The sequence below is a fragment of the Ranitomeya imitator genome, chromosome 4 (genome assembly GCF_032444005.1).
Source record: "Ranitomeya imitator isolate aRanImi1 chromosome 4, aRanImi1.pri, whole genome shotgun sequence".
NCBI lineage: Eukaryota > Metazoa > Chordata > Amphibia > Anura > Dendrobatidae > Ranitomeya > Ranitomeya imitator.
The window spans coordinates 410447326-410472325 of record NC_091285.1 but is presented as its reverse complement, the minus strand read 5'-3'; the positions used below and the strand labels follow the sequence as shown (position 1 = coordinate 410472325).

Below are 25000 nucleotides of genomic sequence, written 5' to 3'. Positions count from 1 at the left end.
TCTTAAAAACTCTAAAAGGAGAAAGAGAGAGAGAGAGATATGTCCTCCAAAAAGGTCTTGCATGGACCCACTTGGAGGTAAAACGGGGATCCACATATATGCACACATACATACATGCACGCATACATATGCCTCTACATAAAAACTCCTATATATTAAATATTATATTATAATTATCTTTATCATTATCTGTCTCTTCCACTTGGTCTCTAGTACTTAAAATTATATACCTCAAATGATTTATCCTGAGGAGTCTCCTGAAAACAGGGAGACCTGATTACTCTGAAGCTTGCGTGGTAGGCCTTATATTAATTCCCAATAATACCCATGAACACATCTTCAACTACCTGTTCATTGCTAGTCAGCCACCTAGTATTTAGGCAGGATAGTTTGTATACCTCAAAACGCAAATAACTCCACCTTCTGGTTTAAGCCCTTTGGGGCCAAGCTGTCCAGGGTAAATATCCATTGCGTCTCTGCCCTGGACATGCTCTTAATATAATCACCGCCCCTTGGGTTCTGGTGGACACGTTGGATCCCAGTGAAGAATATTCCCTTAGTTGATTTATTGTGTTTCATTAGGAAATGCCGCGAGAGGGCATGTCCCGAGTGGCCCTTCTGGATGTTTTTGAGGTGCTCTTTCACCCGAGTCATGAGACATCGCTTAGTGCGCCCCACATACAGTTTATCACATGGGCAACGGATCACGTAAATGACCCCCTTAGAGAAGCATGAGATCTTATCTCTTATGATGAATTCCTTCTTCCCACTTGTATCTTTAAATGTGGTCTGTATTACTTTTTTAAAATTGGTGTTAATGCAGCTAAAGCAGCTACCACATGGTCTAAAACCCGCATTTGGTTGTGCAGATACTTTGGGCCTCTTATTTCCATAGCTCATAGCCAGTTTGTTGGTGGGGGCTATGATATGGCCCAGAGATTGGGCTTTTTTTGTATATAAACCTTGGGACTTCAGGTAGATATTCCCCTACCGTTTTGTCCCCTTGTAGAACTGCCCAATGTTTTGCTATAATTCTCCTAAATTGATTGTGGCCTGTATGGAATTGGGATATAAGAGAAAGTTGACCAATTTGTTCCCTAATATTGACTTCTTGTGTAGTGGTTGCTTTTACTGGGTATACCAGCTCATTTCTTGGTATATGTTCCATGTCACATTTAGCTTGATCTATCACATGTTTCGGATATCCTTTATCCAAAAACTGCTATGACAAGAATTCTGCCTCTACACGGTAATCCTCCTCTTTGGTACAGTTACGTTTAATACGTGTGAATTGACTCTTGAGGATATTTGTGAGCCACACGGGGAGATGGCAACTTGTGATGTGGATGTAACTATTTGCATCCACTTATTTACGATAGCACTTCGTGCATAACTGATTGCCCTCTATGTAGATATTCAGGTCCAAGAAATTTACATTTGTGGTACTTATAGTTGGGGTAAACTCCAAACCATAATCATTTACATTTAGACCAGATACAAACACTTCAAGGTCATGCTGTGATCCTTCCCAAACAAATAGAACGTCGTCGATGAATCAACGCCAAAGTACCAAATTTTCGTGAAGTTTTCTAGCTCCGAAGATTTTGGACTCCTCCCACTAAGCTACATATAGGTTTGCGTAGCTAGGGGCAAACCGCGTCCCCATAGCTGTACCCCATTTTTGCAAAAAGAATTGTTCTTCATACAGGAAGTAATTATGTTTTAAAATGAATTGTATACAGTCCTGAATGAACTCGGCCTGGGTTAGAGTATATATACCCAATAATCGAAGATAGTGGCCTGCTACTTGACAGCCCCTATCCTGGTCAATTACTGTGTACAGGGACTTAATGTCCAGTGTACCCAGAATAAAACTGGGTTTCCAATTAACCTTTTCTAAAATTTGTAGCACATGCCCTGTATCTTTAAGGTATGCCGGTATCAAAGACATACACTTTTGTAAGTGGACGTCTACATACCTAGATAGGTTTGCTGTCAGGCTATTAATGCCTGAGATAATAGGTCTTCCGGGTGGACATATAGGGTTTGTATGGAGTTTCGGGATATGATAAAACAATGCTATGCTTGGGGTGCGGTTCATAACGAACTCAAACTCTTTCTTGTTTAAAATACCCATAGATTTCCCCTTGGAGCAAAGAATATTAAGCACCTCAAAAACATCCAGAAGGGCCACTCGGGACACCCCCTCTCGCGGCATTTCCTATTGAAACACAATAAATCAACTGAGGGAATATTCTTCACTGGGATCCAACGTGTCCACCAGAACCCAAGGGGCGGTGATTATATTAAGAGCATGTCCAGGGCAGAGACGCAATGGATATTTACCCTGGACAGCTTGGCCCCAAAGGGCTTAAACCAGGAGGTGGAGTTATTTGCGTTTTGAGGTATACAAACTATCCTGCCTAAATACTAGGTGGCTGACTAGCAATGCACAGGTAGTTGAAGATGTGTTCATGGGTATTATTGGGAATTAATATAAGGCCTACCTCGCAAGCTTCAGAGTAATCAGGTCTCCCTGTTTTCAGGAGACTCCTCAGGATAAATCATTTGAGGTATATAATTTTAAGTACTAGAGACCAAGTGGAAGAGACAGATAATGATAAAGATAATTATAATATAATATTTAATATATAGGAGTTTTTATGTAGAGGCATATGTATGCGTGCATGTATGTATGTGTGCATATATGTGGATCCCCGCAAGACCTTTTTGGAGGACATATATCTCTCTCTCTCTTTCTCCTTTTAGAGTTTTTAAGAGTGTTTATTAAAGTTTTTTAGAGGATTTTTGGGGTGATTTGCACAAAGATGTCCAGTAGTAATACATATACGTATATATTTTTAGTATTTTTAATACGTACACATTTTTTATATATTTTGTATTTTCAAATAAATTATGTTTTTAATGCATACACATACATTTAGGTCCATTCATCCTTTGATTTATTTATTTATTGATTTATTCGTTCAGCATATTGCGAGATTCATTTGCCTATCCCATCATATCATATTGCAACAGATCAAAGTAGATGCACTGGGCTCCAAAACACATTCGGGGCACGTAGGTAGTACATAGGAGATCAATGTGGATGTTTGTACATATGCTGGGAAACCTGGGGTTAAATTTGGGGCGGGGTATATAGATGGCGGGATACTATATAAGATAAGGTGAGCCAGGGGAACGGTAACCGTGAGGAAGAAGAGGGTCACTCTTCGAAACGCGTTGGTTGTTTCCTATCCCCCTTTTTTGAGCGTTCTAGCGCTCCTTACTACAGGTGACGTCACGAGGTAGGAGGAGCCTATCGGCCATCTTTTTTGTTACATGCGGTATTCAGGGAACGCTTCCCTGTACTGCACTCTGCCATCTGATACACACCACACCGCAGCCCCGGGAGAACCGACCGGGCGGGTGAAGTCACACTCAGCACGGGTCCATACTCAGCCGCATCTAATTGGTATAAGGTAAGCGGAGGGACATCGGCGTCTGAGCGCCACTCATACTTAGTGTGTTGTCAGTGGAGGAGCCTGGAGGATCATTTGGTACCGGTCCTGGGATTTATTGCCACTAGCTATACAGGTGGGATTTTGGTGGATTACTTCACACCAGATACTGTATGTGGGTGGCTACTGCTTCTAACATCCTCAAGCGCGACATCTATTGGTTTCATATTCTTACATATGCATCCTATCATTTAGAATGCATTCCGCAATTTTTGTGCACATGATGCGTTTTTTTTCCGCAAAAAAAAGCATCGCGGTAAAAAAAAAATCAGCATGTTCATTAATTTTGCGGATTTTTTGCATTTTTCCCGCTAATTAATGCATTGGGAAAAAAATGGGGAAAAAACGCATGCGGATTTTTGGCAGAAATGTCCGTTTTTTTTGTCTGCAAGAAATCGTGAATGTGTGCACTTGCCCTTAGGATAATAGCTAAACCAGAATCTCAATTTGCAGACACTGTGTTTCGGGGTACTGCCCCTCGTCAGTGCAAAGTATTAGATCTGGTTTGGCTGATTGAGAGGCGTCTGATCGGGATCCAAGAAGTATCGTTCCTCCTTGCGGAGAGTGACATGATAAGCATGTCGAGGTGAGGAGACTTAAAGCCGCAATGCTCCTCTGGGAAATATGCAAATTGTCTCTTCAGAGACGAAGAGAACTAGAAACACAGTACCCCGAAAAAGTGTCTGCAAATTGAGATTCTGGTTTGGCTATTATCCTAAGTCATGTGACAAGGCTCGTTAAAGGGTCGACATTGACTGTTAGGATTCCTACTTCCAATAGGTGGCACTAGAGTTCTAGTCCTCTTCCTCTCTGAAGAGAAAATTTGCATATTTCCCAGAGGAGCATTGCGGCTTTACGTCTCCTCACCTTGACATGCTTAACATGTCACTCTCCGCAAGGAGAAACAATACTTCTAACATTTATTTAGAAACCTATGTCATTGTTTTTCTGAAGTAGGCTCTCCTTACACCTGCATTGGAGCCTTCATCAGATTGTTATATTTTGACATGAAAAATGCCACAACATGTAGCATTCTATTACCTGTCAAATTGGTGGAAACCTTGGCAAAGGCCCACAGACCCCACTTTAATTCAGTGGGTTTGGAGGCTTACATTCTGCAGGTGATCTGGCCCTTGGTCTTGAAAAGAAAGCTTTATAAGCCCAACAGGGGGCAGAACTACATATTAGTATATTTTCTTTCTGTACATTGCAATTTATTGTGCTGCTATCGGAATTGGCTGTGTCACGGCACAATTGCAATAAATCCCAGGGCTAGGGGCTCCTTTCGTATCCCTAAAGCTAGGGGCCCTCTAGCTACCCCTGCTCCCCAGATTACTTCTAATGGTGACGATGCCAGGGCCAAGTGTCTTACTGAATCCGTCCTTATCTGTCTCTTCTTCCATCCAGGTAAATGGGAAGTTGTAGGGTATAGGATTACACAAGCCAGACTAACAAGGGAAGAGGTACAGGGATAAATGAAAATACCAATCATACACATATGCACTCACAAACAGAGTTAAACATCGGAAAGTAAAGGAAGGAAAAAACAAATAGGAGAGGATGAGGATATGCACACAGACAAAACATAAAGGAACAGTCTTTAGAACAACACCTCCACAAGCAACCAAACTTCCAGAACCAGGCAGTATCAAACTGTCAATGCCTGCTTGCCAGAGACCTCATTGAACAGCTGAGCACATCAAAGCAGGAAAGCTTCCAGGAGCTCTCAACTGAACAGATTAACCCCTGCACTGCAAGCAGAAACCTGCGCTGTTTAATATGAAGATGAAGTGCTTCTAATCGGTGCAGGAGTATGAGAAATCTGTCTTCTTGCTCCTCTGTTGCGGTAAACTCATGACACTTGGGCATTCAAAGTTCTCACCACACATCTAGATAAGTTCCTTGGGGGGGTCTAGTTTCCAAAATGGGGTCACTTGTGGAGGGTTTCTACTGGTTAGGTACATCAGGGGCTCTGCAAACGCAACATAATGCCCGCAGACCATTCTATCAAAGTCTGCATTCCAAAACGGCGCTCCTTCCTTCCGAGCTCTGCCGTGTGCCCAAACAGTGGTTTACCCCCACATATGGGGTACCAGCATACTCAGGACAAATTGGACAACAACTTTTGGGGTCCAATTTCTCTTGTTACCCTTGTGAAAATAAAAACTTGGGGGCTAAAAAATCTTTTTTGTGGAAAAAAAAAAATATTTTTTATTTTCACGGCTCTGCATTCTAAACTTCTGTGAAGCACTTGGGCATTCAAAGTTCTCACCACACATCTAGATAAGTTCCATGGGGGGTCTAGTTTCCAAAATGGGGTCACTTGTGGGGGATTTCTACTGTTTAGGCACATCAGGGGCTCTCCAAACGCGACATGGCGTCCGATCTCAATTCCAGCCAATTCTACATTGAAAAAGTAAAACGGCACTCTTTCTCTTCCAAGCTCTGCGGTGCGCCCAAACTGTGGTTTACCCCACATATTGGGTTTCGACGTACTCAGGAGAAATTGCACAACAACTTTAGTGGTCTAATTTGTCCTGTTACCCTTGTGAAAATAAAAATTTGTGGGCAAAAAGATCATGTTTGTGTAAACAAAAGCGATTTTTTTATTTTCACGGCTCTACGTTATAAACTTCTGTGAAGCACTTGGGGGTTCAAAGTGCTCACCACACATCTAGATAAGTTCCTTAAGGGGTCTAGTTTCCAAAATAGTGTCACTTGTGGGGAGTTTCCACTGTTTAGGCACATCAGGGGCTCTCTAAACGTGACATGGCGTCCGATCTCAATTCCAGCCAATTCTGCATTGAAAAAGTCAAACGGCGCTCCTTCACTTCTAAGTTCTGCGGTGCGCCCAAAAAGTGGTTTACCCCCACATATGGGGTATTGGCGTATTCAGGAGAAATTGCAAAACAAAATTTATGGTTACATTTCTGTTTTTACACTTGTGAAAATAAAAAAAATGGTTCTGAATTAAGATGTTTGCAAAAAAAAGTTAAATGTTCATTTTTTCTTTCCACATTGTTTCAGTTCCTGTGAAGCACGTAAAGCGTTAATAAACTTCTTGAATGTGGTTTTGAGAACCTTGAGGGGTGTAGTTTTTAGAATGGTGTCACACTTCATTATTTTCTATCATGTAGACCCCTCAAAATGACTTCAAATGTGATGTGGTCCCTAACAAAAAATGGTGTTGTAAAAATGAGAAATTGCTGGTCAACATTTAACCCTTATAACTCCCTAACAAAAAAAAAATTTGTTTCCAAAATTGTGCTGATGTAAAGTAGACATGTGGGAAATGTTATTTATTAACTATTTTTCGTGACATTTAATTTTTTTTTGCCATATTTTGTTTTTTTCATAAATAATCACAAGTAATATCGAATAAATGTTACCACTATCATGAAGTACAATATGTCACGAAAAAACAGTCTCAGAATCAGCGGGATCCGTTGAAGCGTTCCAGAGTTATAACCTCATAAAGTGACAGTGGTCAGAATTGCAAAAATTGGCCTGGTCATTAAGTACCAAATTGGCTCTGTCACTAAGGGGTTAATTATTGTATTGTTAACATTGTTACTTATGACTGTTGTGTTTGAAACTGTTAACTGTTGTAGATTGAGCCTTTGCTGGCAGGGTCCTCTCTCCTCCTGTACCAGTTATGACTTGTATTGTTTAAGATTATAGTACTTGTTTTTATGTATACTCCTCCTCACATGTAAAGCGCCATGGAATAAATGGCGCAATAACAATAAAAAATAAACTGTAAAGGTCTGCGGAATATGTTGGCGCTATATAAAGATTATTATTATTAAAGATTATCTGTATCTAGCACTTGAGAACACAAGTATTGCACATAGAACCTCAGGTCACATCTAAACAGTCATTTTCTGACGTTGCGTACAAAAATATTAAAATTTATTTCTACAGAAACTCAGAATATTAAGTTGTTTTTGTTTGTTTAATGCACAGCCTGAAAAGGTCATATAGCCCTTCACCCCTATAGTAAAGGGCCACTGTCACCCCCCTCCAGCCGTTATAAACTAAAAGAGCCACCTTGTGCAGCAGTAATGCTGCATTCTAACAAGGTGGCTGTTTTAGTTTTAGGTTCAAGTATACCCCAAAAAAAGCGTTTTTATACTTAGCCACAATTCCTGTCTCTAGCCAGGGAGGCGGGGCTTCACTCCCCAGCTCTAACCGCTCCTCTGCCGTCACTCCAATTTTCCTGCGCTTTCAGCGCCGCCCCCTCAGCGCTGTGTACGTTTCAAAACCGGCGCCTGCGCTGTGTACTACTGTGCTGCGCAGACGCAGTAAGCTCTGGCCGTCTGACGTCCCAGCCAGGCTTGCAGACTGCGCCAGCGCTGGCATTGCGGCCAGCCACCTTTGGAATCCCCGACCCGCACTGTGCATAATGCATAACACAGTGCGGGGCTGGGATTCCAAAGGTGGCTAGCCGCAATGCCCGCGCAGTCTGCAAGCCTGGCTGGGACGTCAGACGGCCAGAGCTTACTGCGTCTGCGCAGCACAGCAGTACACTGCGCAGGCGCCGGTTTTGAAACGTACACAGTGCTGAGGGGGCGGCGCCGAAAGCGCAGGAAGATTGGAGTGACGGCAGAGGAGCGGTTAGAGCTGGGGAGTGAGGACCCGCCTCCCTGGCTAGAGACCGGAATTGTGGCTAAGTATAAAAACGCTTTATTTGGGGTATACTTGAACCTAAAACTAAAAGAGCCACCTTGTTAGAATGCAGCATTACTGCTGCACAAGGTGGCTCTTTTAGTTTATAACGGCTGGAGGGGGTGACAGTGGCCCTTTAAAGCCAGACTGAAACAGTTTTCTATCTCGGTTTGTAATCTTGCCATGGGTTCACCCTTTGGACCATTAAATTCCTTCAATTAGCTCATAGGAAAGAAAAGTGATTTGAAACTGTATTATGGCCGAAATAAAGCCGCATTTTGCATCTGTTACTTAAATCATAACTGAACCTCTAGTGATTTACTCTAATGAACTTGACATGGGGTCATATGGTGGTTTTAGTGGTCTCCCTATAACTGGGCTAGAGGAGGCCATGAGAAAGCTGCAATTCCTGCTTACGTCCATATCAATGGCTGAATAACTTGAGTGTCTTACACAAGCAGGCATTTTACATGGTGTTTGTGTGTGTCTTAAAAGGCAATTCATGTGACAAAGTCCTTTTTATTATAGAAAGGTTGGCACAGAGTCAAACAGCCAGTCTCTGCTGTGTGAGGGGTGTGACCCCCATATTAACAAGTGAGGTGTGGCAAGTGTAATGTGAACTTGCATGTAGAAACCGTGCCGTCTCTGTAATATGGCAGATGGTGACAGATTTGAGATGCCCTCAACGGTTGTTGGGTTTTTATTTTGCTAAATGTTAGGGATGTAATCTTATGGCACTTACTCTTATATACGTTTTACGGGTTCTCCTAATGTGTAGCTTTCCACATACAGTGGCATGTAAGTGTTTGTGCTCCCCTGGTCAAAATCATGGTTCTTGTCAACCGTTAAGTAAGTTGAAGAGGAAATGATCTCTAAAAAGCCTAAAGTTGACTCAAAGATGACCTATTTTTTTTCGTATTTTAGGGAAAATATATTTTTCATCTTTTACATTTTAAAAAGTACAGAAAGGAAAATGGGCCAATGCAAAAGTGTGGGCACCCTGCATGGTTAGTACCTATTAGAATCCCCTTTTGAAAGTATTGCAACTTGTAAATGCTTTTTGTTGCCAGCCAAGAGTCTTTCAATTCTTGTGTGAGGGATTTTCTTCCATTGTTTCTTGGAAAATTCTTACATTTCTGTGATATTCCTGGGCCGTCTTTCATACTCTGCTATTCTAATGTCTAGCCACAGATTTTCAATGATGATCAGGATCAGAGGACTGTGAGGGCCATTTTCTAACCTTCATCTTGAGCCTTTTGAGGTAGTCTATTGTGGAAAAAGCACCCCGAGGGAGTCAAACCTGAAATGTGCATTGGGACTTTTTCCTTCCACGTCCTCTTATCAGTTTGGTCACTGGGATCATACTCCTATATAGTCTCTTATTTTTAATTTGTGTTTATCAATACTTGTTTGACCATATATATTGGCTGCTATTACTTAATTATGTGTTTTGTATGTGTTTCCCGTAGTAGTCTTTATACACTTTTGGCACTTTAGATTCCAACAATTGTATATTACTAATTAATTTTTGTTTATTGCACATGCACCTTATACTGCCACACAGTGTGTCTGTGTGTGCTCCTGTTTGGACGTGGCACTTTGGTGTCGCTGTTCACCCCAGGTGTTCACTTAATCAGGTTTTACCTTTTATCTATCTTGTTTTTATGAATTTCTATAATAAAGATTACAGTGGGGCAAAAAAGTATTTAGTCAGTCAGCAATAGTGCAAGTTCCACCACTTAAAAAGATGAGAGGCGTCTGTAATTTACATCATAGGTAGACCTCAACTATGGGAGACAAACTGAGAAGAAAAAAATCCAGAAAATCACATTGTCTGTTTTTTTAACATTTTATTTGCATATTATGGTGGAAAATAAGTATTTGGTCAGAAACAAAATTTCATCTCAATACTTTGTAATATATCCTTTGTTGGCAATGACAGAGGTCAAACGTTTTCTGTAAGTCTTCACAAGGTTGCCACACAATGTTGTTGGTATGTTGGCCCATTCCTCCTTGCAGATCTCCTCTAGAGCAGTGATGTTTTTGGCTTTTCGCTTGGCAACACGGACTTTCAACTCCCTCCAAAGGTTTTCTATAGGGTTGAGATCTGGAGACTGGCTAGGCCACTCCAGGACCTTGAAATGCTTCTTACCAAGCCACTCCTTCGTTGCCCTGGCGGTGTGCTTTGGATCATTGTCATGTTGAAAGACCCAGCCACGTTTCATCTTCAATGCCCTTGCTGATGGAAGGAGGTTTGCACTCAAAATCTCACGATAAATGGCCCCATTCATTCTTTCATGTACCCGGATCAGTCGTCCTGGCCCCTTTGCAGAGAAACAGCCCCAAAGCATGATGTTTCCACCACCATGCTTTACAGTAGGTATGGTGTTTGATGGATGCAACTCAGTATTCTTTTTCCTCCAAACACGGCAAGTTGTGTTTCTACCAAACAGTTCCAGTTTGGTTTCATCAGACCATAGGACATTCTCCCAAAACTCCTCTGGATCATCCAGATGCTCTCTAGCAAACTTCAGACGGGCCCGGACATGTACTGGCTTAAGCAGTGGGACACGTCTGGCACTGCAGGATCTGAGTCCATGGTGGCGTAGTGTGTTACTTATGGTAGGCCTTGTTACATTGGTCCCAGCTCTCTGCAGTTCGTTCACTAGGTCCCCCCGCGTGGTTCTGGGATTTTTGCTCACCGTTCTTGTGATCATTCTGACCCCACGGGGTGGGATTTTGCGTGGAGCCCCAGATCGAGGGAGATTATCAGTGGTCTTGTATGTCTTCCATTTTCTAATTATTGCTCCCACTGTTGATTTCTTCACTCCAAGCTGGTTGGCTATTGCAGATTCAGTCTTCCCAGCCTGGTGCAGGGCTACAATTTTGTTTCTGGTGTCCTTTGACAGCTCTTTGGTCTTCACCATAGTGGAGTTTGGAGTCAGACTGTTTGAGGGTGTGCACAGGTGTCTTTTTATACTGATAACAAGTTTAAACAGGTGCCATTACTACAGGTAATGAGTGGAGGAAAGAGGAGACTCTTAAAGAAGAAGTTACAGGTCTGTGAGAGCCTGAAATCTTGATTGTTTGTTTCTGACCAAATACTTATTTTCCACTATAATATGCAAAAAAAAATGTTAAAAAAACAGACAATGTGATTTTCTGGATTTTTTTTTTCTCAGTTTGTCTCCCATAGTTGAGGTCTACCTATGATGTAAATTACAGACGCCTCTCATCTTAAGTGGTGGAACTTGCACTATTGCTGACTGACTAAATACTTTTTTGCCCCACTGTATCTATGATTTGTGATACGCTCCTGTGTCCATCTTCTTTTTGGTAGACCACAGCAAGAAGAGTATAGCCCAATAAAATAAAACGTAACTTTTACTAATCCTGTTAAAACATGGCCAAAACTAATACAACACTAACACAAAATAATAATATATAGTGCTCACGCCGAAAACTGTGCTCTAATAAAAAAACTGGTTTGATCTCACCAATTATGGACGCAGGGTACCCATCCTGATGATGAGGGGTCCCTGGGAGTGTCCAGTAGGGTATACCCTACAACTACTGGACCCTCCCAGGGACCCCTCATCATCAGTATGGATACCCTGCGTCCATAATTGGTGAGATCAAACCAGTTTTTTTATTAGAGCACAGTTTTCGGCGTGAGCACTATATATTATTATTTTGTGTTAGTGTTGTATTAGTTTTGTCCATGTTTTAACAGTATTAGTAAAAGTTACGTTTTATTTTATTGGGCTATACTCTTCTAGCTGTGGTCTACTATCTACCCCAAGAGTTGTGCAACAGCTTGGTTAGTCTAAGCTGCAGCTGCTACATCTTCTTTTTGGGTAATACTATGACTATGGATGAGCGATACAGTTCTCTCTTTTTTTTTTTTTGGATCATTTTTCAGGTCTAGCCACAGATTTTCAATGATGATCAGAAAACTGTGAGGGCCTTTGTAAAACCTTCAGCTTGTGCCCTTTGAGGTAGTTTACTGTGGATTTGTATTTACGATCATTATTAGTGATGAGCAAGCATGCTCGGATAAGGTGTTAGACCAGCATACATGTGTGCGAAGTGTCTTTGGCGTGCTTTAAAGTGAACCGGTCACCCCGAAAATCGCAGGCACTGGGAAAGGTCAGAGAGGCCTGGCGCCTGCGCACTGCAGTACTTTGCTCTGCCCTCAACAGAGCATGAAGCCAAGAAGAGGGTGTCATCTGATGAAGATGGGAGGTGCCGGACCCGGACCAAGAGCGGGACCGCCCCTGGGTGAGTATAATCTAACATCTTTTTCTCATCTTTTAGGATACATCGGGGGCTTATCTACAGCATTCCAGAATGCTGTAGATAAGCCCCTAATGCCGGTGGGCTTACCTCACCCGCGATTTTTGGGGTGACAGGTTCCCTTTAAATATATATTCGAGTCCCCGCAGCTGCATGTCTTGTGGCTGTTCGATAGACTATCCCCGCATGTGTTGCAGCTATTTGTTAGACAAGCCCTGCATATGTTGCGGCTGTCAAACAACCGTGAGACATGCAGGTGCGGGGACTCTAACCTATTATTCGAGCACGCCAAAGTCACACAGCACCCAAACATGCTCAGATAACAATCTATCCGAGCATGTTCCCTCATCACTAATCATTATCCATTTGTAGAAGCCATCCTCTATTCAATTTAAGTTGTTTATTTTTACAGATGGTGTTACGTTTGCATCAAGAATATGTTGAAATTTAATTGAGTCCATTCTTCCCTCTACCTGTGAAATGTTCCCCATGCCATTGGCTGCAACAAAGCATGATTATTCCACCCCAAAGCTTAATGGTTGGCAAGATGTTGTTTTCCAGAATTTTTGTGCCCCCTCCTTTTTTTTTTTCTCTCCACACATTCCTTTTGATCATTGTGGCCAAGGAGTTCTGTTTATTTCACCTTCATTGGTCCACAGGGCTTGTTTACAAAAGGCATCAGGTGTGTTTAGATGTTCTTTTGTATACTTCTGATGCTTAATTTTATGGTGAGGATGCAGGAGAGGTTTTCTTCTGATGACTCTTACATGAAGGCCATATTTGTGCAAGTGTCTCTGAACAGTAGAACGATGTACCATAACTCCATAGTCTGCTAATTCTTTGAGGGTCTTTTACAGTCGAGCGGAGGTTCTGATTTACCTGTGTTAAAATCCTACGAGCAGCTCTCACTGAAATTTTGCTTGATCTTCCAGATCTTATTTTGACCTCAACTGTTCCTATTAACTGCAATTTCTTAATTGAATTTTGAACTGAGAAAAAGGGCAACTTGCTTTGCGATCTTCTTATAGCCTTCTCCTGCTTTCTGGGCCTCCATCATTTTTATTTTTAGTGCAAGGCAGCTGCTTAAATGAACCCATGGCTGCTGGTTTTTCGAACAAGGTTCAAGGAGGCTGGGTTTTTATAAAGCTGGGAAATTTGCATCACCTGACCTTTCCTAATGATATTGAACAAGCCATAACCCTAACAGACTAATGGGTAAAACCTTGGTCAAGGTTATCTGAGCGCACACATCTCCAAGGATGCCTAAACTTTTTTTTTTTAATCAATTTTTATTGAACAGCAAGGAAAATACAAGTATATAACATTACTGTTTATATTAAACATGTATAGTTTTTAGAACATTTTAACCCAAACTCCAACCCCCCTCCTCCCTTCCAACCTTCACAGACCTGTCGTGAACCGCCACAATTTGCAACCTCGTACAAAAAAGATGACGTACCAATAGCCCTCCCAGGGGACCCTAAGGCCCAAACAATCAGATAAAGCCCCTCAATTTAAGTCAGTCCATGGATTCCACAACCTGTGGTAGAGGTCTATTTTATTTCTCTTGAGATAAATGCTTTTCTCGAAAGCAAGAATATGGTCCACTTGTACCAGAAAGTCTCTTCTCGTTGGTGGTTCCTCCCTTATCCAGAACTTGGCAATTAGCTTCCACGTGATAAATTAATAGTCTAGCAATAGCTATTTTGTACATATTATCAGTTACAATCTCTTTTACATAGCCTAGAATACACACCAAAGGGTCTCGTGGTATAGTACAGTTATATATCAATTTTACTCTATTCAACACCACAATCCAAAAGGAGGACAGCCTGGGACATTGCCTCATCATGTGAAGAATACCCGCCTCAGACTGTGAGCACATAGGGCATTCTGAATTAGGTCTCAGTCCAGCTTTGAATAACATATCCGGAGTTCTGTAGGCCCTATGAATAACAAATAGTTGTGACAACCTCCCAGGCTCACTCAGAGATCCTGGGTACACATTCCAATATTGATTCCCATCGGTCATTGTCAATCACCCCCAATTCATTCTCCCATTTCGCTCTGGCTCTGATAGGATGCCTCTCTTGCGCTGTGCCTGAAACGCGTGAGAAATGCGGCTATACTGATATAACTCAGAACTTGGCAAATGAAATTCCTCCTGCAGTGCCTCAAAATTCTTAATTTTACTCTGGTGCATAAGTAAGTTGCCCCATCCGAGAAATACCTGCCTCTTTCCAAATATGAAATCCAGACAGCTGTCTGAACTGTTGTAGATATCTATTATTCCATATAGGTGAAAATCTAGTAAGAGCATTCACACCCCTTATATTCTTTACTTTATCCGAAACCTTATGAATAAGTCTAATAGTATAAAATGTGGAACCCTTCTCCTGAAAATGTCCACCCTCCAGACCCTCACACAATACCTTCGGCCCATTCAGTGTCCTCAGACAACAGGGTATCCGTGCCCCACCAGACTCCTCTCCCCATCCCCTAAAATTTTGACACCGTGACGCTAAAAAGTATAACCAAGGATTAGGGTGTGCCAAACCACCCTCCGTCTTGGGCCTTTTGTAGGGTTTCTTGTTTAAATCTTGGGCTCTTTCCTCCCCAAAAATCAATTCACCAAACAAGGATCTAATCATAAGAAATCTATTCTGCGATATCCAAATGGGGGAGTTATGTAGCGCATAAAGAAGTTGAGGCATTACGATCATCTTTATGAGATTCACCCTGCCAACTACCGACAGATGCAATTTTTTCCATGCCTGGATTTTAGTATGTATTCTCCGAAAAGCGTCCCCAAATTCAAATCTTCAAAACAGGTCAAAGGGAGAGCGATCTGAATCCTCAAATATTTAAATTTATTAACTACGCTCAACTTTGTAGAAGTATTCCTCACTACACTACCTCCATTATCCCAATATATCAACATCATATGAGATTTACCCCAATTAATCCTTAGGCCCGAATAATCCCCAAATTCCTCAAGTATAGCTTCCGCCTTGTACAAGGTCCCCTCCGAGTCCTCCAAGAAAAGCAGAATGTCATCAGCGTACAAAGCTACTTTATCTTCTGCATCCCCGTACATAAAACCTCTCACCTCCTGAGAGCCTCTTATTTGGCAGCAAGCGGCTCCACCGCCAGGGCAAAAAGCAGCAGGGACAGCGGACACCCCTGTCTAGTGCCCCTGGACAAAGGAAAACTCTCCGAGAGAGCATTATTAACTCTAATTCTTGCCACTGGAGAAGAGTACAACAACTGCACCCAAGAGATGAATTTAGGCCCAAACCCTAATCGTTCCAGCACCGACTACAAGTAATTCCACTCCACTCAGTCAAAGGCCTTATGGGCATCCAAGGATACCACAACTCTCTTGCCAGCATTATCAGAAGGGATTTGCATATTTAAGTACAACCTTCTCAAATTGAGTGCCGTTGATTTATTGGGCATAAAGCCTGACTGGCCCGGGTGAATTAGTTTATCAATCATCCGGGTCAGCCTGTTTGCCAAGGCCTTTGCCAAAATCTTTGTCCGCCCTTAGAAGTGAAATTGGTCTATAAGACTCTAGCAGCTGTAAGTCCTTGTCGGCTTTAGGGATGATCACCACAATGGCCTCGCTCATTGATGAAGGCAGCTCCCCCCTCTCCAACGATCTATTATACACCCCGCCAGTTTAGTCAATAAAGTGTCCTGTAAGGCTAGGTTCACATTGCGTTAGTGGCAGTACGCTAACGGGATCCGTTACACAGCGCCACTAACGCAATGTAACGGGTCCGTTAGCGCTGCCATTGACGGCAATGTAACTAATGCATCGCTAACGTATGCCATTTTTGGTATGTGCTAGCGATGTCCCGTTAGTTTCGGACGGACCTCGAACGCTGCTTGCAGCGTTCGAGGTCCATTCCTTGCTAGCGCAGATCGGGCATCTGCGCTAGCGGGATCGCTAAACGCGATCCCTTTTGGGACATTGCGTTAGCGCAGTCCGTTAGCGTATGCGCTAAACGGATTGCCCTAACACAATGTGAACCTAGCTTAAAGGGAACCTGTCACCCCCGTTTTTTGAGATTGAGATATAAATACTGTTAAATAGGGCCTGCGCTGTGTGTTACTATAGTGTATGTAGTGTACCCCGATTCCCCACCTATGCTGAGAAATAACTTACCAAAGTCGCCGTTTTCGCCTGTCAATCAGGCTGGTCAGGTCGGGAGGGCGTGTTCACAGCACTGGTTCTTCCTCAGCTTTACGTTGGTGGCGTAGTGGTGTCCGCATGTTGAGGTGACTAATCCACTGTGGGCACGTGAACAAGCAGCGCGCGATCTGCGCTGTCATCCCTTTCGTCGGTGGGGGCGGCCATCTTCCTGGGGCCGCGCGTGCGCAGATCAAGTGCTCTGCTGCACGGGGCTTCAGGAAAATGGCCGCGGGATGCCGCGCGTGCGCATTAGAGATCGCGGCGGCCATTTTCCCAAAGCCGAGTTTGCATCTCGGCTTTGGGAAAATGGCCGCCGCGATCTCTAATGCGCACGCGCGGCATCCCGCGGTCATTTTCCTGAAGCCCCGTGCAGCAGAGCACTCGATCTGCGCACGCGCGGCCCCAGGAAGATGGCCGCCCCCACCGATGAAAGGGATGACAGCGCAGATCGCGCGCTGCTTGTTCACGTGCCCACAGTGGATTAGTCACCTCAACATGCGGACACCACTACGCCACCAACGTAAAGCTGAGGAAGAAACAGCGCTGTGAACACGCCCTCCCGACCTGACCAGCCTGATTGACAGGCGAAAACGGCGACTTTGGTAAGTTATTTCTCAGCATAGGTGGGGAATCAGGGTACACTACATACACTATAGTAACACACAGCGCAGGCCCTATTTAACAGTATTTATATCTCAATCTCAAAAAACGGGGTGACAGGTTCCCTTTAAGATCTTATAGACCTCAGCTGGAATGCCATCCGGCCCCGGGGCCCTGCCCCCGGAGACACCCGCCAAGGCCACCTTCAATTCTTCCTCACCACATTGGTTGGTCCAAACGCTCACAATCCTCTCTACTTAACCTAGGCAAGTCAATCCCCTCCAAATACCTGATCATATCCTCTTTCCCTTTCACTGCACTAGAGGTATTCAATTCACTGTAAAATTTCCTAAAAGCTTCCAATATTTGCTCCCCCTGGGTGACCACGGTTCCCTCCTCAGTTTTTGAGTAGACATGTGAGGAATCACGCAGCGTGGAATCCACTAACGAAAGTAAATGCAACACCTTTTCCCCTTCTGAGTAGAATGTTTCTTTTTGAAATGCCCTCATCCTCTCTGCTTTTCGCAGATATACAGGTCCTTCTCAAAAAATTAGCATATAGTGTTAAATTTCATTATTTACCATAATGTAATGATTACAATTAAACTTTCATATATTATAGATTCGTTATCCACCAACTGAAATTTGTCAGGTCTTTTATTGTTTTAATACTGATGATTTTGGCATACAACTCCTGATAACCCAAAAAACCTGTCTCAATAAATTAGCATATTTCACCCATCCAATCAAATAAAAGTGTTTTTTAATAACAAACAAAAAAACCAACAAATAATAATGTTCAGTTATGCACTCAATACTTGGTCGGAAATCCTTTGGCAGAAATGACTGCTTCAATGCGGCGTGGCATGGAGGCAATCAGCCTGTGACACTGCTGAGATGTTATGGAGGCCCAGGATGCTTCAATAGCGGCCTTAAGCTCATCCAGAGTGTTGGGTCTTGCGTCTCTCAACTTTCTCTTCACAATATCCCACAGATTCTCTATGGGGTTCAGGTCAGGAGAGTTGGCAGGCCAATTGAGCACAGTAATACCATGGTCAGTAAACCATTTACCAGTGGTTTTGGCACTGTGAGCAGGTGCCAGGTCGTGCTGAAAAATGAAATCTTCATCTCCATAAAGCATTTCAGCCGATGGAAGCATGAAGTGCTCCAAAATCTCCTGATAGCTAGCTGCATTGACCCTGCCCTTGATGAAACACAGTGGACCAACACCAGCAGCTGACATGGCACCCCACACCATCACTGACTGTGGGTACTTGACACTGGACTTCAGGCATTTTGGCATTTCCTTCTCCCCAGTCTTCCTCCAGACTCTGGCACCTTGATTTCCGAATGACATGCAAAATTTGCTTTCATCAGAAAAAAGTACTTGGGACCACTTAGCAACAGTCCAGTGCTGCTTCTCTGTAGCCCAGGTCAGGCGCCTCTGCCGCTGTTTATGGTTCAAAAGTGGCTTTACCTGGGGAATGCGGCACCTGTAGCCCATTTCCTGCACACGCCTGTGCATGGTGGCTCTGGATGTTTCCACACCAGACTCAGTCCACTGCTTCCTCAGGTTCCCCAAGGTCTGGAATCGGTCCTTCTCCACAATCTTCCTCAGGGTCCGGTCTCCTCTTCTCGTTGTACAGCGTTTTCTGCCACATTGTTTCCTTCCAACAGACTTACCATTGAGGTGCCTTGATACAGCACTCTGGGAACAGCCTATTTGTTGAGAAATTTCTTTCTGGGTCTTACCCTCTTGCTTGAGGGTGTCAATGATGGCCTTCTTGACATCTGTCAGGTCGCTAGTCTTACCCATGATGGGGGTTTTGAGTAATGAACCAGGCAGGGAGTTTATAAAAGCCTCAGGTGTCTTTTGCATGTGTTTAGAGTTAATTAGTTGATTCAGAAGATTAGGGTAATAGGTCGTTTAGAGAACCTTTTCTTGATATGCTAATTTATTGAGACAGGTTTTTTGGGTTATCAGGAGTTGTATGCCAAAATCATCAGTATTAAAACAATAAAAGACCTGACAAATTTCAGTTGGTGGATAATGAATCTATAATATATGAAAGTTTAATTGTAATCATTACATTATGGTAAATAATGAAATTTAACACTATATGCTAATTTTTTGAGAAGGACCTGTAATTGATTGACCCCTACTTGAGCCGCCCTCATACGATCCTGAGACTCCTTCGTACATTGGGTACTCAAAGCCACCTCCCCTGCCTTCAATTCCTCCAAGACCGCCTTATCCTGTAATCTAGTCTTCGTCTTATGTCTTGAGATATCCCGAAATAGAATTCCTCTTAAATACGCCTTCATAGTATCCCATACTACATGGCTTTCTGCACTGCCTTCGCTGATCTTAAAAAAAACAAAAAAAAAAAAAAAAAACTCCTCAATCTCTGCCCCCACCTTTTTCCATGTCCAATAGCTGTAACCAGGAGGGGTGAATTTTCCATCCCGTCCTCCCCGATCCAGCCTGATCTACCAACTTCAGAGACACCTGTATTGGGCTATGATCTGATAAAATCCTGGGTCTGTATTCCACCCCACCTAGCAGTTCATTCAGCCCGTCATTACCCAGGGCAACATCAATTTGGGACATAGAGCCAGGAACAGGAATAAGAATAAGTGTCAACATTGCGTACTCACCATAGATCAATCCACCCTATTTCTCTGAGATAGTTTCCAAAAGGAGTGTCATTACCGTCTCCGCGCAGCAATGCATGATTACTCTTATCCCAGTGGTCGTTGATTATATTATTAACATCACCAACCACAAGAAGGGGAACCCCATCCCAACTACTCATAAGATCCAATATCTCTTGAATTTTCTTAACAGAGTATGGCGGGGGTATATATAATGAAGCAATACAGATTAATCGATTGAAAATTTTACACACTAAAAATATATATTGACCATCCTTATCAATTTTAGCCTCAATCTCTTCAAAGGGGTATTTGTATGAATCCAAATTGACACTCCTCTTGTTTAATTAGAGAAGGTCGAGTGATACGCCTTTCTCACCCATCTCTTCTGCAGCATATCAACTTTTTCCTCCACTAAATTGATTTCTTGCAAGCATATCATTGAGGGCCTCTGTTTCAATAAGTAACGAAATATAGCTACCCGCTTAGTTAGTCATGGCCAAAAGTTTTGAGAATGACACCAAAATTATATTTTCACATGATCTGCTGCCCTCTGGTTTTTATTAGTGTTTGTCTGATGTTTATATCACATACAGAAATATAATTGCAATCATATTATGAGTACCAATAGGTTATATTGACAGTTAGAATAAGTTAATGCAGCAAGTCAATATTTGCAGTGTTGACCCTTCTTCTTCAAGACCTCTGCAATTCTCCCTGGCATGCTCTCAATCAACTTCTGGACCAAATCCTGACTGATAGCAGTCCATTCTTGAATAATCAATGCTTGCATTTTGCCAGAATTTGTTGGTTTTTGTTTGTCCACCGTCTCTTGATGATTGACCACAAGTTCTCAATGGGATTAAGATCTGGGGAGTTTCCAGGCTATGGACCCAAAATCTCTGTTTTGTTCCATGAGCCATTTAGTTATCACCTTTGCTTTATGGCAAGGTTCTCCATCATGCTGGAAAAGGCATTGTTGGGCGCCAAACTGCTCTTGGACGGTTGGGAGAAGTTGCTCTTGGAGGACATTCTGGTACCATTCTTTATTCATGGCTGTTTTTTTAGGCAAAACGGAGAGTGAGCAGATTCCCTTGGCTGAGAAGCAACCCCACACATGAATGGTTTCAGGATGCTTTACAGTTGGCATGAGACAAGACTGGTGGTATCGCTCACCTCTTCTTCTCCGAATAAGCTGTTTTCCAGATGTCCCAAACAATCGAAAAGGGGATTCATCAGAGAAAATGACTTTGCCCCAGTCCTCAGCAGTCCACTCCCTGTACCTTTTGCAGTATATCAGTCGGTACATGATGTTTTTTCTGGAGAGAAGTGGCTTCTTTGCTGCCCTACTTGAAACCAGGCCTTGCTCAAAGAGTCTCCGCCTCACAGTGCGTGCAGAAGCACTCACACCAGCCTGCTGCCATTCCTGAGCAAGCTCGGCACTGCTGGTAGTCCGATCCCGCAGCTGAAACCGTTTTAAGATACGGTCCTGGCGCTTGCTGGTCTTTCTTGGGCGCCCTGGAGCCTTTTTGACAACAATGGAAGCTCTCTCCTTGAAGTTCTTGATGATGCGATAGATTGTTGACTGAGGTGCAATCTTTGTAGCTGCGATACTCTTCCCTGTTAGGCCATTTTTGTGCAATGATGGCTGCACGTGTTTCTTTAGAGATAACCATGGGTAACTGAAGAGAAATAATGATACCAAGCACCAGCCTCCTTTTAAAGTGTCCAGTGATGTCATTCTTACTTATTCATGACTGATCGCCAGCCCTGTCCTCATCAACACCCACACCTGTGTTAATGGATCAATCACTAAAACGATGTTAGCTGCTCCTTTTAAGGCAGGACTGCAATGATGTTGAAATGTGTTTTGGGGTTAAAGTTAATTTTCTGGGCAAATATTGACTTTGCAAGTACAGTAATTGCTGTAAAGCTGATCACTCGTGACATTCAGGAGTATATGCAAATTGCCATTAGAAAAAAATGAAGCGGTAGACTTTGGAAAAATTAATATTTGTCTCATTCTCAAAATTTTGTCCATGACTGTACATCCGCTAGTCCCCTTACATTCCAACTTAAAATATTAACATCACCCCCCATTTCTTCCAATAAAGACGATAATTGGATACAGGTTCCCCCAGGTCTCAACCATTGCCCACCTCCCTCCCCCCCCTGTGCCACCCCAACCGCCCCCCCCCCCCCCAACATCAGTACCCCACTAGTTACCCTCCCCACCTTCTTTAGAAACTTTTTTAAAATCTTCAAATAAACCGAACTTTCTTTCTCTATATGAGATCTAAGAGCGCCTATTAACAGCCTAGAACTATACCCTTTACCGTCCAACTCTCCCCCCTCCCACCGCACTCAACATAAACTATTCTTTGTGCCGCCGAACACAACAGTTTAACATTTGGATGCGTTCCATCTGATAACCATGAACCTCGTTTAAAGATCAATAGGTAATAAACAGCAAAATTGCAAATCCTCAATGCCATTCTCAACAGGTTCGTTCTGTACCAATATTCTTAGCATTAATGTCCAACCACTGCATAGCCGCCTCCTGGATTTTAAAAAAAAATGCACACGATCCAGCGCCACCACCCTGAGTTTAGCCGGGTAGAGCATTGACTATTTCAAGTTCAGTTCTCGGAGCCGTGGCTTGACTTTTCCAAACTTCATTCTGAGTTTTTGAACTGTCGCCGAGTAATCCGTGCTCAAATAGGTTAGAGTCCCCGCACCTGCATGTCTCATGGTTGTTTGACAGCCGCAACACATGCGGGGATAGTCTATCGAACAGCCACAAGACATGCAGCTGCGGGGACTCGAATATATATTTGAAGGGAACCTGTCACCCCGAAAATCGCGGGTGAGGTAAGCCCACCGGCATTAGGGGCTTATCTACAGCATTCTGGAATGTTTTTATTTATATAGCGCCAACATATTCCGCAGCACTTTACAATTAAGCGGGGACATGTACAGACAATAAATTCAGTACAAGTTAACACAATTTAAACAGTGACATTAGGGGTGAGGTCCCTGCTCGCAAGCTTAAAATCTATAAGGAAATGGGGGGGACACAATACGTGAAAAGTGCTTGTTATTTCAGGTCTGGCAATTATAATAAATAGGGATTTTCATATAAAGCTTCATGATCCGGTCATCAGCCCATGTTTTTAAGTGCAATAGTCAAGTATCAAGTGCAGTTATCGTGTGCATGGAGGGTGTGGAGACAGATGAATAGTAGGGTGTAGATTCACATGCAGATATTTGGAAGGAGGGAACAGGACAAAGTTAGTTTACTGAGTAGTTGATGTGGTAGGCTTGTTTGAAGAGATGGGTTTTTAAAGTACGCTTGAATAGGTCGGGGCTAGGTATCAGTCTGATCGTCTGGGGAAGTGCATTCCAGAGAGCTGGCGCAGCACGAGAGAAGTCTTGGAGACGGAGGTGCGAGGTTCAGATTATGGGGGATGTTAGTCTTGGGTCATTTGTAGAACGGAGGGCACGTGTAGGGCGATAGACGGAGATGAGAGAGGAGATATAAGGCGGTGCATAACTGTGGAGAGCTTTGTGGGTGAGAGAGATGAGTTTATAGTGGACCCTGTAGCGAATGAGTAGCCAGTGTAATGACTGGCACAAGATGGAGGCATCGGTGAAGCGGCTGGATAGAAATATGACCTTGGCTGTCGCATTCAAGATGGATTGGAGAGGAGAAAGTTTGGAAAGAGGGAGACCGATCAGAAGAGTTGCAGTGGTCCAGACGAGAATGAATAAGAGCGACAGTAAGAGTCTTAGCAGTTTCAAAGGTGAGAGAAGGTCGGATTCGGAGATGTTTTTAAGATGCAGGTGACAGTAGCGAGTGAGTGATCGGATATAGGGAGTAAAGGAAAGTTCGGTGTTGAATATGACCCCAAGACAGCAGGCATGCTGTTTGGGAGTTATGGTTAAACCCTCCAGGATAATTTCGATGTTGGGTAGAGTGAGGTTAGTAGAAGGGAGAAACACAAGTAGTTCAGTTTTGGAGAGATTTAGTTTCAGATAGAGGGAGGACATGATGTTAGAGACAGCAGACAGACAATCCTTGGTATTTTGAATTAGTGGGGGTGCTGTCAGGGGAAGAAGTCTATAATTGGGTGTCGTCAGCATAGAGATTGTACTGGAACCCAAATCTGCTGATTTTGTCTAATAGGGGCAGTGTGTAGAGAGAAAAGGAGGGAGCCCAGGACTGAGCCCTGCGGAACCCCAATAGTAAGGGGATGAGGAGAGGAAGAAAAGCCGGCAAAAGATACAGTGAAGGAGCGGTCAGAGAGGTGGGAGGAGAACCAGGAGAGGGCTGTGTCCTTGAGGCCTATGGAGCGGAGCATAGTGAGAAGGCGCTGGTGATCCACAGTATCAAATGCGGCTGATAGATCCAGGAGAATCAGCAGAGAGCAATGACCTTTGGATTTAACTTATTAGATCATTATAGACTTTAGTGAGGGCAGTTTCAGTGGAGTGTAAAGAGCGGAAACCAGATTGTAAGGGGTCAACAAGTTATCCGAGAGATAGCGGATTAGACGGGAGTGGACCAAGCATTCCAAGAGTTTAGAGGTGAAGGAAAGGTTAGAGAGGTGCATACTAAAACCCTATGTGGCAAATTTACCTATGCCTATGGTAGATATTTTAGTCGTATTCATCTCTGCCTATTTTAGATTTTTTTTTTACCGTTTCATTTTCTTAATTTAGTTTTCCTTTCCACTTCACTCCATTTGAAGCAGAGTAACCAATTTATTTACATATGTATTTATTTGACATAAAGTTGCAATACATGAATGTAGGGGTCAAATTTTTTGGAAACGGAATAACGGTTTTGAGCTCCGTTTTTTTTATTGGAATTAGTTCATATTAGTACAACAACGTTATCTTCCAAGTTTCATTAGGATCTTTTTAGGGATTCAGTCGTTATGCGCCATTTTCTGCCATACCTATGCCTAGTGTGTTATCACGGTTGGAAACGGAAAAACGGTTTTGAGCTCAGTTTTTTTTATTGGAATTAGTTCATATTAGTACAACAACGTTATCTTCC

At 43.0% G+C, this 25000-nt stretch overlaps 1 protein-coding gene across 4 annotated transcripts in view; it reads left to right on the top strand.

Annotated features, from left to right (window-relative positions):
- The window catches only part of KLHDC10 (kelch domain containing 10), a 178321-nt gene that overhangs the window by 81339 nt on the left and 71982 nt on the right, over positions 1 to 25000 (top strand). The window contains exon 2 of one of the 4 annotated variants that reach the window (XM_069765394.1): positions 9114 to 9196. The exons of the other annotated variants lie outside the window; for them this stretch is intronic. Within the exon in view, the coding sequence (XP_069621495.1) occupies positions 9114 to 9196 (83 nt within the window). The remainder of the gene's footprint in view (positions 1 to 9113; positions 9197 to 25000) is intronic. 4 annotated transcript variants of the gene reach the window in all.